At 34.7% G+C, this 17,098-nt stretch overlaps 1 protein-coding gene across 1 annotated transcript in view; it reads right to left on the bottom strand.

Annotated features, from left to right (window-relative positions):
- LOC144442033 (inositol 1,4,5-trisphosphate-gated calcium channel ITPR3-like) overlaps nucleotides 1-17,098 on the bottom strand; it is a 45,270-nt gene that overhangs the window by 26,127 nt on the left and 2,045 nt on the right. The window contains 31 exon segments of the mRNA XM_078131305.1: nucleotides 60-183; nucleotides 479-615; nucleotides 999-1,106; nucleotides 1,352-1,439; nucleotides 1,792-1,889; nucleotides 2,326-2,461; nucleotides 2,808-3,004; nucleotides 3,295-3,420; nucleotides 4,025-4,122; nucleotides 4,549-4,681; nucleotides 5,784-5,963; nucleotides 6,141-6,193; nucleotides 6,546-6,615; nucleotides 7,222-7,344; nucleotides 7,682-7,805; nucleotides 8,010-8,200; nucleotides 8,775-8,849; nucleotides 9,045-9,157; nucleotides 9,481-9,522; nucleotides 9,966-10,104; nucleotides 10,414-10,505; nucleotides 11,189-11,296; nucleotides 11,774-11,861; nucleotides 12,593-12,680; nucleotides 13,135-13,238; nucleotides 13,715-13,795; nucleotides 14,039-14,116; nucleotides 14,541-14,627; nucleotides 14,918-14,960; nucleotides 15,257-15,320; nucleotides 16,120-16,202. Coding sequence (XP_077987431.1) covers nucleotides 60-183; nucleotides 479-615; nucleotides 999-1,106; nucleotides 1,352-1,439; nucleotides 1,792-1,889; nucleotides 2,326-2,461; nucleotides 2,808-3,004; nucleotides 3,295-3,420; nucleotides 4,025-4,122; nucleotides 4,549-4,681; nucleotides 5,784-5,963; nucleotides 6,141-6,193; nucleotides 6,546-6,615; nucleotides 7,222-7,344; nucleotides 7,682-7,805; nucleotides 8,010-8,200; nucleotides 8,775-8,849; nucleotides 9,045-9,157; nucleotides 9,481-9,522; nucleotides 9,966-10,104; nucleotides 10,414-10,505; nucleotides 11,189-11,296; nucleotides 11,774-11,861; nucleotides 12,593-12,680; nucleotides 13,135-13,238; nucleotides 13,715-13,795; nucleotides 14,039-14,116; nucleotides 14,541-14,627; nucleotides 14,918-14,960; nucleotides 15,257-15,320; nucleotides 16,120-16,202 — 3,271 coding nt within the window.

Raw genomic sequence — 17,098 nt, 5'->3', positions numbered from 1 at the left:
AATGACCATTTAACGCCTTACAATTGCCATTTTGTACTTTGGGTAAACCTTTTACATACCAACGCTTTAACATTGATTTCCTTAGCAAGAATGTCAAAAATGTCATCTAGAACACCATAGTTGTACAGGATAGTCTGGTTAATGTAATGACTCTCCTCTGCACTGTCACTCAATGAACAATACCTGTTAGAAAATAAGACATTAGTTCATTCCAGGCCCGTCTACATACGTCACAAAACTACGTATTTTGCAGGGTTTTTGGTGGCAGACGAACCCATTTATCTAGCATTTTTGTCAATGTTTTTTTCATTTCTTTCTCTTTTGTTGAATACTAAGTCACACAGTCAAAGCAATCACCTTGTAACCTTTTCTCTCTATCCTTAACTATCAATTTTGTTTGCCTGGAATAACATCATCATTCAACTAAACGAATCCCAGATATTAGTTTCCCAAACAAACCCATAAGCATCATACTTACTCGGTCATCTTGTCCAGAAATTTCCCCATACTTGTGCACTGTTCGTCGCTTAATTTAGTCTTTGAAAGCCGTCGAAGTACGGGAAGGTTTTCATCACACCACTGTAACACTCCAATAGAATTGTTGGTCAGTAGTACCTACCAAGAAATAAAAAGCTGAGAATACTCAAAATGCACATGTGAAGTTAGTATTCAATTTTATTGAAAGTGTTTGTTATGAGGCTGGTGTCTTCTGTACCTGACAGATTTTGTCACGAATTCTTGGCCAATTCTTAACTTGTTTTTTTTGTTCATGTTCTCGACTCCGTAACCGAAGAATCATCAAGTATCACCGTAACATACTCATAGCAGACTTACCTTACACGATTTGACAAAATGACATCATGATCTTAACTGATTAGACACTTTCGAAGGAAAATTTTGATGCTCACAATTAATGGTAGTCTCATAGAGGACATTTAGCAGCAAGACTGTGGACATTCGAAAACTTCTTCTTGTATAAAATATCTCTCTCTACTAACCTGTGCCTGTACAGCTCTATCGAACAAATTTGAGTAAGCGGAAAAGTGGCGATTTAAGAGATACATGGATTTTTGAATCATCTCATCATATTCGTAATTTGATAAGTCCTGTAGAAAATTAAAACAAATAGATGAACTTGAGATTATGCCATTAGATGTTAAGATTGAATGTAAAGCAATGCAACATGATATCGGAAGAGATTGCCACACATATGTATCATGTTATATTTTAAAGGCGAATTCAATAGTAGAATATCAACAAGCAAACAAACAAACAAACAAACAAACAAACAAACAAACAAACAAACAAAAACAAACAAACAAACATGTGACGAGAATAAGATTCACCATACCATGAGAATGGGAACAAGTTTTTTGATATGTCTGTTTGATGTTTCCCGGAACATATCTCTAAGGCTATCGACAGTAGACTGAATAACACTGCAAGAGATAGAATCGGAAACTGGTCAGTATATTTACCTGTTTAATAAGATGTTAATATTACTTAAGACAAAAGAATATTGTTAATGGGACAAAGTCTGGAACTTGAATGTGTGTATCTTTCGTCAATAGTTATATTTAAAATAAAAGTTCACTAAAGTACTATGTTCTACCTCTACTACTACTACTACTACTACTACTACTGCTACTACTAGTACTACTACTACTACTACTACTACTACTACTACTACTACTACTACTACTACTACTACTACTACTACTACTACTACTACTACTGCTGCTGCTGCTGTGGTTGGTGCATACATACCATAATAATATGACACGTTCTTACCCGTTGTCACCATCTAAAACCTTAAAGTCTTCATCCATAAAATGTTCTATCTCTTGGTTACCAACGTCCATAATACCTCTCACACTCTCTTGAATCCGCTGTTGAAGAAATAAAATTGACCTTTCTGATGATAATTATGTAAATGAATTCGATTTCGAGGATCGAAATGGACTTACTCACATAGCAGGACACACGGAAAGGACATGGAGTAATTCGGCTGTGACGTAACTAAATTACGTCACAGATTTTAAACAAAAAAAGGGGGGGGGAGTCATTGAAGATGCCAAAGTACTGAACGTAGCACCATTACACAAATATGTACAGAGCAACTTTGTCTTTCGAATATATAGGTATAGTCAAAATTGTAGGCATGGCGCATACATCATAGTGCTTTTACATTTTCTTACTGAAGATCAGTATAATCTTAACACATTTCAATGAGTAAATGAATATGGAAGAACGTATATAAACTAACAAAAGTTTTGTGAAAATATTTTCCAGAAGCATCTAATTTCAAAATAGGAATCAATATACCTCTCTCATCGTCCTACGTCGATCATTGCCTGGATCTGCTTTCTTCCGAAGGTAGACATCCTTAAAGAGTTTAATGAAATTCTCCAGTCTTGTGTTAAACCGCAAATTGAAGATTAAGTCTGCAACATCCATTGCCCTGAAAATAACATCATGACAACAGATGTAACATTGGCGGTCTGTTGTGGGTGCATTCTAAACATATGCTGCTTGGCACTGTACTGAGGCTATTAGGAAAACACTTTCGCAAATTTAAAATCAAAAGTTATCATAGCAAGTGCCGATACATTGTCTTATATTATTTCTCCTATGACTCTAGACCCGGTCTTTGCAATCTAACTGTAGTAACATAATTCATGGTTGAAGTAAGAACAAATGGTATACAATAATGGCTAATTTTAGTCGTAGCTTTTCACCTATTCCCCCAATATTTCACGCGGTAAGGCACAAAACACACAAATCTTAATATTAATAAATTTACATACCTTAGTTTGGCGTCAACAACTGCTTTGTTTTCACCACTTTGTTTAAATCTTCCTCTTTCCGTGAAATCCCTGTCTCTTGTCCCTTCCCATGTGTCATTCTTCCCATTAATCAAACCCATCATTGGTTTCAACAAGTGCTCTATGTCTTTATTGTTATAGTATCCAAATTTGACACAGGTATGGACCAATCTCAGCACCTATAAAAGAATGACATGGAAACGTCATGATCACATGTTTATGACATTCCCCAAATGTCACTCTGAAAGAGAATATGAATTGCTTATTTCTATTAGGTTTCCATAATGCAATTAAATGTGGAGATTTTAAAGAACACCTGTTTCCCGTATAGGCTAAGGGTACACCCCATGATCTACGAGATATGCATCTCTGTTGGTTGATTCTTGAAGTGTGTTATGTCTTTCAATTGTTGTTGTTTGTCCTTCCCTATCGACTTCGCAAGTTAACTTTTAATGTTTACGACACTCACCTGCTCAACAAGCATGTTGTGTCCTATTACAGATGCTGTCATATTCCCATTCTGTTTTAGAAATCGGTTTATCCAATCCTTCAAATCAGTGAAATATTGCAGCTCTTCGACTGAATGACGTCGCACCTGAAATTATATGTTTTCATCACGAGTGTTGGAAGCAGTTGACAAAACAACAACAACAACAACAATAATAATAATAACAACAACAACAACAACAACAACAACAACAGCATCATCAACTAGCTAGCTACGGTCGAACACGACGATATTATATCAAACCCAAGGTCAACAGGTCTTTATGAGGGATGTATTAGTTAGACATTCATGACAGCGTTAATATCGTCGTAACACCACAGGACCTGTTTATTACAACAACTGGATCACCCATCAAATCTCCCCAAAAGCTGTTCTTCTTTCGCAAGAGCAGAAAATATATGTAAGATCATTGGAAGTATCATACCAATGTGTATTTTTGAAAAAAAAAACATTTCTGGTTTCTCTGTTTCGATGACTTTTAATGATACAGTAATCTAGTGTAGTTGTTTAGTTATAGAATCTGCAATTGTTGTGACAGTTAGGAATTTTGGAGGAAAAGAGGGCAGTCATTTCTAATAAATTATAGAGGGAAACGCAATGATGTGCGACTTGATTCAAACTTCAATTATTTTGAAGAGTTGTTGGTTATCTTTATATACCGGTACATATTATAGAAGAGGCACAAACTTACAATTTGTTCCGAAGTATTATTTCCGATTCTTGTCCACTCGAAAGAAAGTTTTATTCTCTCCAAAACCGACTGGTTATCGCCCACATCAACGAATAACTCTGTTCAGAAAATACAATTTTCACAAAAACTGCTATTGATAACAATTGATTAAAATATATGACGTGCAAGTACTTCAGGAGATTGTCCTCGTAGTTTATGTTATGTTATGTTATGTTATGTTATGTTATGTTATGTTATGTTATGTTATGTTATGTTATGTTATGTTGTGCTGTGCTGTGTTGTGTTTTGTTATGTTATGTCACATTGTGTCAAAATGGCTACGAAATATAAAATAAAATACAATCTATTCATTGATCTGTTACATTCGGTTCTCGAAACTTTTGTCGAATATGTCTGACAAAATACAATAAATATCTACAAGTAAGTAAGTAAGTAAGTAAGTAAGTAAGTAAGTAAGTAAGTAAGCAAGTATGTATGTAAGTATAAATAACTTAACATCATTCTATTTAAAATGCGATACTTACTGATAATAACAGCACAGTATTTTGCTCTGAGTTGGGCTGGAAGCTTGCTATTCCTCAAACAGTGGAACGCTTCTTGCCATGTTAGGTAGCGTAATTCCTGTGTGATCTTGTTAATTGCATAATCATTTCGACCCTGTTTAGTAATTGAAAAAAAAACTTATCACGGTAGTAGTATCAAAGGAAGACGTTGGTTAGTGGTTACAATTTAATATACATGACTTAAAAGCCAGGTGTAAATTTAGCTGCAATGAGTATAAGCTTGTTGACATGTGAAAAGTATACACATGAAGGAATTACAAAAATTTGCAAATCCACCAGATAAGCTAAGTTAGGTTTCGCTCCTTTGCTCAATTTGCACAGTAGCCACAATCATTTGATGATGATCATGAATGTGCTTTTATTAAACAGCAAGACATTGGCACACGGGTGGTAATCCGTTGTTCCTAACTATGAAGCTATAGGCCTTCGCAAAACTTAGGATTTCGTTTCCGAATGTTGCAGACGTAGTTATAAACCTGAATCTATCAGTGTTGTACTACTTAAGGGTTTTCAAAGCATTATTGCTCATGCATACGAAAGAAAACCTGCACACACACACACACACACACACACACACACACACACACACACACACACACACACACACACACACACCAAAACTTTAGATAATCAATTATTGTAGTAAAAGGATAAACTGCATTTGAGACGATGCATGTATGGAGTGTGATTGGAACATAGACTTTACTAAAGGCCAGAACTAGGAGAGACAGGTGCTCCCAGCTCTGCGGTCAAAAACGCTAGTCATGAATCTGCGACGCTATGGACGTTACAATAATTAAATCACAATAAGTCACACATAGGAGATGAGTTTTAAGATAACAATAGGTCGTGCATAATTATGAGAGTCATGGATATGAAACAGAGAACACTAAACTTTAATTGAATGTCTTCTCCAGACATACGATGTAAGTGTATCTATTGTCTTGACACATGTGAGCTACTGCAATAAAAGACATTCATTTCTTTTACTAGGTGTTTGCCGACATCTATAAACACCGTTATGTCTGATCCCAAACACCATAATTACAAACTTACAAGTCACGTGGAAGATTGTTACAAATTGATACAATATAAAGTCGTTATCCGCATCAAAATCGTCACTCTTACTGTAATATCCTTGTACACTATAAATTAATTCTTCAAATGGCTCATTTAGACAGCTTTTAGGAACTTACATGGCAGAGCTGTCCAAACAGATCAAGCTGATGTTCCAAAAATAGAAAGTTTTCACTTGTCACATTGCTGACAAATTTTGGTAATGGAATCCAGTTTTCTCTGTTATCAACGGAAACATAGACGGTGTCACTGTCCATGTTATCAAGTTCTGTTCCAACTTCAGTAAGGTACAAATAGGACTGGAGAGGGATTTGAAAAACAAAGAACCATCATACATATTTAACAAAATAGCTAACAATGATAATATGAAAACATTAAAATAACTTTGTAAAATGTGTACTTGACTTTGTCGATAACATCAATTATACTAATATAGGTGAAAGATAGTAAGGGAGAAAGATTTAACTAAGTCTTACCTCTTTCGATGAAGTATCTTGACCATTTCTCAACCAAGTATCACAAATATAAGCTGGATAAATTGGTAAATTGACAAGTAAATTTCGAGACTTTTCATAAAATGGACGGTTTAAGAGTCTTAAAATGAAATAAAAAATGTGATATTCGGTATGTTTAGGATGTAGAAATCCAGAAAGTATATTCGAAAATGAGAATTCAGGTGTATACAGAAGCAATGAGTACTAGTAAGAGACACTATTGTGGCCTAAAAAGGAGAAATTTTGTTCCATAATTGCACCTTTTTGGCCGGAGAGTAGCGCAAAGTCACTTTTCTGATTAACATCAATTCAGCTCACTAGGAGGTCTTTATTTTTAAATTTACAACCAATACACAAATAAAAACTGGAGCATTTGAAAACACCTACTTTGATTTTCAGGAATAGCAACTCCATCACATACACAAAGTACACCCAACAAACGTAAATATCGATAATTCTGTAATATTGTGGAAAAACATGAAATAATTAACAAATTCACTAATGTGCTAATGTTTACTGCACTAAATTACACATTTGTAATTGACTTGAAATATCGATGACGTCTGAAATAATAACGTATGAAGCTGCGTGGGGTTTCCAACTGAATCGAAAATAGTGTTTCGGGGAGGTCACATGTTCAAACGAACATAAATCCACACACACACACACACACACACACACACACACACACACACACACATACATACACACACACACACACACACACACACACACACACACACACACACACATATATATATATATATATATATATATATATATATATATATATATAGATATATATATATATATATATAATTGTGTTTAAGATAAATACCGTTCAAAAAGTAAGTCATTCTAAATCCCCACCATTCTAAAATATTCTACGTTTTAAGTTAACAACTGCAAATAATATATAACTGTGACAAGCTTCACACGAAATTAACGCATTTTCAAAATAGGTATGAAAACCTGTTCATGAACTAAAGACTGTATTAAGATTGACGGTGGTTTTCAAAACAGTATCGTTGGAGTAACATTAACATAACTAGCACGAACTTACCTTATTTTCTCTGAGAAGATCTACAAACGAATAAATTCGTTGTTTTGTTATTCCATCGAGGATCTTTCTGTTGTCCTTAAACAACTCTGTTGCCATATCAACTGCCTGAAGTCCTATACTATCCTGATGACCCAAAAAGATGAAAGTATATTAGAATGCTAGCATCGACGACGATAATTATGATGATGATTATGAAATGGAAAGTGACGACGGCGTTGACGACAATCATGATGATGATGATGATGATGATGATGATGATGATGATGACGACGATGACGACGAATGGATATGGCGACAATGATGGTGATGATTACCAAAGACCAAACCTGCAGGATACCGGGCCGTCAGATAGTTGACAACATTCACTTGCTTCGCAACACCATACCTTATGCCAACGCTACCAGTACACCAATGGGAAAAACAAATGGGCTAATGATGATATGAACAGCAATAATCTTACTTGTCTTTTTATCTGATCTTGAAAGAAACCCACGAAACTAGTGAGGTACAGTTCATTCTTTCTGCTGTCTCCTATCAGATATGTCTCCATTACATTGTAGCATTTTCCAACGATTTTGATATATCTGTTTGGAAAAAATGAATATTTGTTGACATTTCAGTTAGTCTTTACTTTAAATGTATTGACTATTTCTTTATCTTCCATACATATAATTTCACATTTGTCAGGATATCAGTTTATTCATATTGTATATCCCATTCGCTCTATGTTGAAATGCCATTGATTGGTAATGAGGTCTTTAATAATACAAAAGTCGATAAAATCTAACCTTTGGTCCTCTGAGCCACTGCTCTGAAGTTTACAAATTTCCACAAGCAATTCGAGAACCCTGAGATTTCTGAGCAATTTCTGTCTATCTTTGACCGGTTGCCCCTTCACAATCATAAAGTCCTTCAATTCATTTAGTGTTGATAGTATTTCTTTACTTCTCTTGAAGTCAAGAATGATCCCCCTCTTTTTCTGGAAAATTATGAAAGTGTATATGTAGAGTTAAGTGATGAGAAAAGTAAGTACTTGTGTAAGTTATTTGTAGTTATCAATCATAGATACAGATAGCGACCAAAGCTCAAAGGTATTGATAATTCTGAAAAATAAAACAATCAACAGAAACACAACCATGTATTTCTCCGTTCTACTTATCAAGAATTTGCTCTGATGACGACTATAATTTAAAGTGATGTGACACATGTTTGCTTACATTTGGGTTTGAGAGACATACAATTAATTAACAAATCGTGACATTGATAGACCAAGTGCACTTCATAAGTGGTCAGCAATACACTTGAAAACGAAAATATGCAATCAGGTTAGATACAAATTATGTTCCGATCATACCAAACTGATGGACAGATAGTAATGATTCGCCACTTCGTATTTCCCTTATGAAAATGAAAATGTATCAATTCGTACTCATCAATCTAAAACCATTAGTAATGTAGATACATATTATCAAGTATTCTATTTACATTACTGAAATCTACTAACGTTAGTGGTGTATTCTATGTACATTAATTATTTGGCATGTTAAACTTACGTCAGCTATTAACTTTTGAAGTACTGGGACGATACCTGCTACAAAGTTGAATATCTGAACTAGTTCCCCATTTACCTATAAAAAATAGAAAGTATATCAAAAGACAAACCAGAACATATAAACAAAGAAGTGCTACGTTTGCATTATAGTCTTTTTTCTTCCATCAGTTCTGCTCAATCGGATGATTAAGTCTTTTTTATCATTATCAATGTGTCTATAGTTTCTGTCATTTTGTTACATTTGTTATATTTAATGCACATGCGTACTTACCATTTGAATTGTAAATGCATCGTCATAAAGTTTCCTGTCACTGGTGCCAACATTTCTCAATGTAGCTTTGTCCCACTGTAAACCACTTAACGAACTCTCTCGTGGCTGAACGTCTATAAGAAAAATGTCCAAATGTAAATAATATCTATATTTCGGATATTAGAACTGCATAAATGGAGATTCTTGAAAAATAAAGGTAGGATAACAGAGCGATAACTATAGTAGGAGTGTTTTTGATTAAATGATTCGTATGATGATACTCTGATCTGATACATTTAACGAAATGGGAATGAACATGTACAACAATATCGACAAGTAATGAAGAAGTTCAACTCTGATTATTTTATCAATTACAAGAGTCATAGATGGGAAGGTTTTTATCATTATTAATAGTTACTTATGTTATGATAGTATGAAAGGCCACATATTTACTAACTTGCTTCTTCCCATGCCTCTGACTCCTTTCGTAGGTAAATTCCTATAAAAACAAAAAGTATTTATGAAGCGAAATGTATGAAACCATGACTTTACATATAGTGTGTGCGCGCGCAAGCATGTATGCATGCATGCATGTATGTATGTATGTATGTATGTATGTATGTATGTATGTATGTATGTATGTATGTATGTATTTATGTATGTATGTATGTATGTATGTATGTATGTATGTATGTATGTAATGTGTCTGTAATGTGTGTGTGTGTGTGTGTGTGTGTGTGTGTGTGAATGTCAGTGTCTTTATTCGTATCCTATACGTTTATGTGACCTTTGTTTGTATCTACACGTCTGTGATTTTTCTGGGGAAATGAGTTGATGCAATTAATTGATGGGTGGACCTAGAAATATATGTCGATGAACGAATGAAATTGGTATTACCATCCTTGTAACATAAACGTTTATTTAAGATTACAAGATACATACCTTCTAAACCATGCAACCAGTGGCCTGTCTTCACATGTTCTATTCTAGTGTAGCTCTCAAACTGGATTTCCTCTCTATCATATATGACATGGTGCAATTTGAATACAGTGTCGGAATCTGCAGTGGCTGTCAAACCAACCTGAAACAGAGAATTAAAAAACCACGACTATACACTGAAATGTTATCTAAAGTCACACACCAATGAATTAACATATCATGGTTTTCTAGTTTTACATCACCTACTAAGTCCAACCTTGTTTGGATATTTCGTACAAGAAACTACTATCATTGAAAGTTTCCCTGCATTTGTCAACCATACATACGATTTTCTCTCCATACTTTTGTTTTCTGATTGCCTGCACATAATATCTGGATCTTGTTATTCGTCTTGGCTTTGCATATTTTAAGAACTTGTGTGATTTGCATATTTTGATTAAGGTTACCTTACCTGTACTTTAGTACCTATCTTGGCCATGTGCAGATATTTCCTTGTTGAAAAATGTCTGATGCGACATTTTTGTTCCCATTTCATCATTTCCCCTACAGAAATACGTATTTTTTTCAATATTAAATCAGATCATTGAAGAGTAATACTGCGATTGTTATGATTATAACATTGCTAAAATGAGCTCCCCTTTTGGAAGGTAATGAGGGAAGACCTTTCATTTTTAAATGTATCATAAACATTATGACTTCACCTCGGTGTCAATGACATATACAGCTCTAGCAAAAAGACAGTACCTGGTGCTAAACTTGGCTCTATAGATGTTTACATATTCAGTACTGATAAAGAAAGAATCCCGATCGCTATTCGTTGTAACCAACAATGAATTAGGTTGATTATGGCTAAGATGTTAAACCCACAGCATTACGTCATCAGGCTATGACTCTATCTCTTCTTTTGCATAGTAGTATGTATCCACATTAGCCTGAGTATTATCCCATAGTGGTGTCCATATATGTACCAAGGTCAGACAAATTATGAGGACCGATCCTAGTCCTCAACGGCCGATGTATTTATTGACGTACAATGAACTATTTCAGTGGGTAGATTGTTCTCATCCCAAATAATTTAATGGGGTTAGAAACATTGCAGTCTAATGTAATTTCTACATTAAATAGCTTGTCGTGTCGCCATCTTACCATCACTGTGACTGTTATTTTCAAATTGGACTATCTTGATATACATATTATAATATATATTATCAATGGAAACATCCTACCTTTCATTATATCTTCCTCTGCCTCTATCTGCCAATATGTGTTTGATGAGGTGCTTGGCAACAGTGTCTTTGGACGATTTAGATCAGCTTTCCTTACTCGCAAATGGACTGTGGAAAAATAAAGTCGTATTATCCTCTTCATCTGGAATTGGCAATGAAGGCTTTGTATTGTGAACTCTAGAATTAAGCATTTTAATTAGGAATTCGCAATGTATACTTCAAGCCATCAAATACACCAAGAAATGAATTTTACCTTTCTCTAAACTAGTATATGCAAAGTGTAATCACAACATAGTCATCAATCAAAGCTTGTGTTTTTATACATTGATAACATATAATACAAAGTTTGGTTTTAACTCGAATAAAATGGGACTCGTTTTACAAATTTAGAAAGAAATATCAACGGTACCATTAAACATGCTCAATATCATACAAAACATCATAATTATGACAAAGAACAAATGGAACTTACTGTTCAACTACAACTAAATTTAGTATATGTGTACCCCGTCATAATAGCGTTTCAAAGATATGTTAACAACCAAGTGCTACTTATAATCATGACTTGTTCAAACGCCCACTTACCATTTTCACAAACCTCAGAGTCAAAAACACCCTCAGCTGCCAGGTAGGCTTCTATTTCTTTGTGAAAAAGTCTGAACACAGACCCCGCCTTAAATTGAAAATAACTTGTCAATAGCAAGTCATGATAATACACCAAATTATGACAATATGCATTAAAGACATGTTAAAAGCTACCCAGCATACCTAAAAATACCTGCAAGACGACTGACACAAGTTTTCTACCACGTTTAAAATGTTAAGTTTCCGTGTTTTCTAAAATTATATATCTTGAGTAATCAAACACCTTATTATACATCTAGTATATGTAATTCAATGCATCGATCCCGGGCGACAATTTTCGATATCGTGCCCTGGTACACTTCGCCAAAAAATGGTGAGTGGTGAGTTCATCGGTATCCGTTCGCTCAATTATTTGCCGTTTTTAATATCTTCAGTATGTTTACGTTTTTGCAAAAAAAACAATGTCATTGTCAATGTCTGTAGCTCTGTCATTAAGGTGATGTTTCTGTGCCACTACAAGAGGTATAAGATAAAACATTTACGACCCGGATGTGGGTTTTGCTGACCTTGGTAGTACAGCTTGCGGGACCCTAAAATTTGGCCCCTCTGCCGTACAACCTCGGTACGCAAAAGCCATATCCGGAACATAAAGATTATTACCATTTGCCCATCATCTGACCACTCATTAAAAAGGACTTAGAGAACCGAGTTTTGATAGAATGTAAACTCATCAAGCAATGTGTCAATATACATAAGCTTATTTATAGCTAACTGCTACAAATGGCTGCATACAATATTTTCTTACTTTTGACATCTTACCTTAACAAGATCTGACTGATCTGAGTTTGGTGTATCATATCTGTGAGGTGTAAATCCCGACTTAATCACCGATACATTCAACTCTCGACTGAAATGAAAAAAGAAACGTTTTTAAAAAGTTATACAGGTATCCTGAAATGTCACGATTATACAAGGTTGACATTTTTCGAAAATGTTAAACAGGTTTATTGACACATTAAAATACTCTAGTACTCATTTGATTGTTCATTTCGAGAATGACACAATATGAAATTACATATATGCATGGCGATAAATAAATCATCTATAATTTTCTCTACCTCAACTACATAAATCAACAAAAACCATCTGAAGGAAAATCATCGATTCTCGAATGGTAAATGACAGCGACTAGCATCACTTCACATGTCAGACTTGATTGGCAAACATATTATTTGCATTTTTTCAGATGTCATATATCAAATTTGAGAAACTATTTTCATCTTTCAATCTTCGTTCTATTAGAAGTATATGGTGATTGTCGAATCTGCTAATTGAAAGCTTTATATTTAGTTTACACTTACGCAGAGAAATTGACAGATCTGGCTCCAAAGGTATCCTTACTGACATGCAAATATTGGCCAGGAGATTCAACACTTTCTAATACCATCTGGTCATCAATGAGTACCTGGGGAATTAAAAAAAGACAAAACTGTTAAAGCAAATACAAACAAATTATTTGTGATTTCACATGCTTTGGCATCCTTTTGGTGGGCAACAATAGTCACACTTACAATCACCAAAGCATATCCAATACTTGTCAGGTTACCTAATAATACATTTAGAAGGAGCGAATTCACATCACTTTTGAAAAATACTGAGGCTACCATAAACTAATGACGTGACATATGCGAGTGTAGTGGAAAATAGTCGGGAAAAATGTACACACTCTCTTTGATAAGAGGGCGATAATATATGCATCACGAAGGCACCGCTATCACATATCCTACTACATGTATACATGCCACAATTATAGCTTTAATATGTGTCTGTCCTAGTGTTTTTCCGAAATAATTGCACCATATAGTGACAGCTTTCACATTTCATGAACATAACATCTCAAAACACTGTACACAATGTTGCAATTTAACTTAGAGACCTTACCATGTCACCTTCAGACTTTACTTTATACCTTGGCATGATCTTAAACTGGGCACTTTTGTCATTAAAGTCAAGAAGCTCGACCTACAAGATCAATGTTATATAACACCTTCTGAGTAAAGTGGATGATATTTTGCTAAAATAAGAAGACATACAAAATGACACGTACATTTTCATCATGTTCAGTCATTATACAATGTATTATTGGGAATAGCTGTGTTTAACCGAAATTAATCGAATTTTCGAAAGAAGTAATAATTTAACAGTTGCATTTAAATGACACTGAGATTAGCCCTAATAATATACAAAGTAGACAAGTTTACATACCTGCATGTTACTGTACTCTAATCTAGAAGTGCTCTCAGTTCTGCCATGAATGTATTTACTAGTGAACTGATGTCTCAGCTGAAACAGAGTCATAATAAATATTGTAACATAATTGTTTTCAAGTTTCATGATGGATATCAGTCACTCTATAGTTACTTGAGCCCAATAAACGCTGCACAGCATATGTTTCAGCATGGGGACACATTAATTGGAACGTTGAGATTGGAAGGGCACATCCAATTCGTTACCACAACAAAGGGCTTTCCACAACTTCAAAGATCATAAGTTAATGCAAAATATGTTGACTATATCCACTTTTTACGGGTATTTCCTGACATCCTATACACCTACTTAGTTGTATATGATTAATTATTGGGTGTCTGAGGAAACTATATAATGCAGTGTCCACTGGTGTAGATGCTGACAATCATGATGTAGCTGATACATAAATGATGGCACTTCATGATCATCAATACGTTGTACATGACACGCACTGCCTTACCTGTACAACCTGGCCATATCTGACAGGCCTGCCAAAGTGTCTTCTCTGCTCTTTTTCGTTATCATGTTGTTCTGCATCACATGCATTCTATAATCAAACATACAACATCACTGAAAACATTTGTCATATAGTTAAACGGAAAACCAAATTTTCAGCATCTTAAGATAAATTACATGCTAAAACACAACTCAAGACATGTAGCTATGACCAAAGTGAGCAAAAGGGTGCATTTTGTCAATGCGTGTTTGACATAACAAAAATGGTGTATTGCAATTTTAATGGGGGGGGGGGGTCAATGGTGTGCATTGGTGCTTCAGTTGTCATAGAAGAATATTTTCTTCAATTTATTTGTAGAAAGTCATTTGCCATTCGCGTACCTTCAATTTGGTAGCATTAGTCCAGTCATCATTTGGGGTATTCCTGTAAAGGAAATTAAATAACAATTTAGTAAATAAAAATAACATAAATTAATTATGATTTTGATTGGTCTATGTAAACATTTGATACAAAAAGGTTTGTAGGAGTGTCAAATTTTGGAAAGGAACATGACACCTCAGTTTGACAGAGTATCGTGCACACACAGAAACCATGCCATTCATGTAATCGTGCACAATGATGTCTATGATGTAATACATTTTGGAACCTGAAGCCAAATGTTAATTTATGTGAGGTTGCCATCTACATAGCACAAGACACAGTATCAGTAGAGTACTCACTTTGCTTCACGATATCTTGCCTGGGCTTTGTATCTATTCTGGATCACAACATGAAATAGTGACACTGCAAGAAACGAAAATGTCATCAATCAATGGATGCGGGTGTGTCTGTGTCTGTGTGTCTGTGTCTGTGTGTGTGTGTGTGTGCATGCATGTGTGTTTGTAAACGTTAAATATATATCAGTGCAAAAGAAAGTATACTTTCTACAAAATGAAAATTAAGATTATTTTAGCCGTTCAAGTGCTACAACCCTGACTTGGTGAGCCAGCAATTGCAAGTCGGGTATAATAATCATTGTCTATTGTGAAACCCAACCTGCTTGGTTAATGGCTTCATCCCATAATGGTAATACAAAAAAAACCATCAAAGTCCAAGTCATGTTAAAATGCATACCTGCACGTGGCGATGGGTAACATCATAAATCATTCCAAAATGATATAGCATATACACAAATGTAATATTACAAATTACTTTTGGTCTTGCGGTGTGAAAATTCCAAGCAACTAATCCACAGAACAAAGCCTAGCTACACAGTTTATCTTAGATTTCTTTTGAAAGTTTTTTTAATAATTTATGCTGGAACTATTAAAAGGTTTCTTTTAGCAAATGTTCACAGTAGAATATCAATAATATATGTGAATGGAGGTCGTTGATATCAGCCTGAATCATGATATCAATTCTTTCCGGAAGTTCGCAGACGACATCTTGGGTCAGAATGAAAATGACCTTATGACGTCATAGTTCGAAACTTGAATGATGTTTTGTTAAATTTTTACCATTGAATGTTTGAACGTAATTGTCTACAGGCAATGGGATAGAGTCGTAACGACTGTTCCTTTCAAAATTCACCTTTCATTCTTACCTTGTGGATTAAGAAGGTTTGGTGTATTCACATTTATAGCTTTGTCTTGCCTCGGCGCCACAAATAATGCGTTATAGGCTGCACTGGAAAGAACAAACAAACACATCTAGGTCAACTGGGAGGTCAACTCATCAGTCGATCGCTAATATTTTTGTTGGAAGCCGTGAATAGTTAGTCATATCCTATATCAATCTATTCAAATAACTTGGCCCCCACTTTCACCGAGAACATGGCCTAACGTCAATCAATCTAACACAATATCTTTTCAGAATCACTGCAGCGTGCAGAAATTCCGAGTCAAGTCGCGGACTAAACGGGTCGATACAGTTATAGCGCCCTCAGGCTGTCAAAAACAAAACCATTCATGGCACCCTATGGATTATCAAAATATCATCAAAACATTATGACATGTTGTTTTGTCACTGTTTTGCCGGACGATGACATTATGGAAGTCATTGAAAAGAGAGCGATCCAATCCTCCGTGTGAATTACAAGTTTCCCTTGCATCGATAACATAATATATTATCACAATAAGGTTTGTCGTAAATTTTCATGAAAAACTAATGCCTAAACAAATGTTAGGTTTCGGTTACCCGACCCCATCTATTTTTTCAGTGCCAATCCTAATTTTTTTACGTAAAAAATGCGCGATAGTTGTGAAACCTCTCGAGAAATTGTGGATGCTGACATCAACTCAAAAAAAGTATAAACTTTTCCAATCTGTAATGGCTGTACATCTCCATGAGAAGAAATCAGTCACACTAAGACCTTATGGAAAACAACGGAAAACATAACTACCTGCTGGACTAGACACTCATATTTGGAAAAAAAAAATATATATTAAAAAAATAAAATAGAAAAAATAAAAAATCTACCTACCATACCTATTCTAAAATTCAAATCATACAAAGACAAAATTATAATTGTTACAAATGAAAATCATGAAAAGTCAAGAACATACGATTTTTAACAAATATAA

The sequence above is a fragment of the Glandiceps talaboti genome, chromosome 11 (assembly GCF_964340395.1).
Source record: "Glandiceps talaboti chromosome 11, keGlaTala1.1, whole genome shotgun sequence".
Classification (NCBI taxonomy): Eukaryota; Metazoa; Hemichordata; class Enteropneusta; family Spengelidae; genus Glandiceps; species Glandiceps talaboti.
The sequence above is the reverse complement of the archived record's forward strand: the minus strand, read 5'-3'. Positions and strand labels throughout refer to the sequence as shown.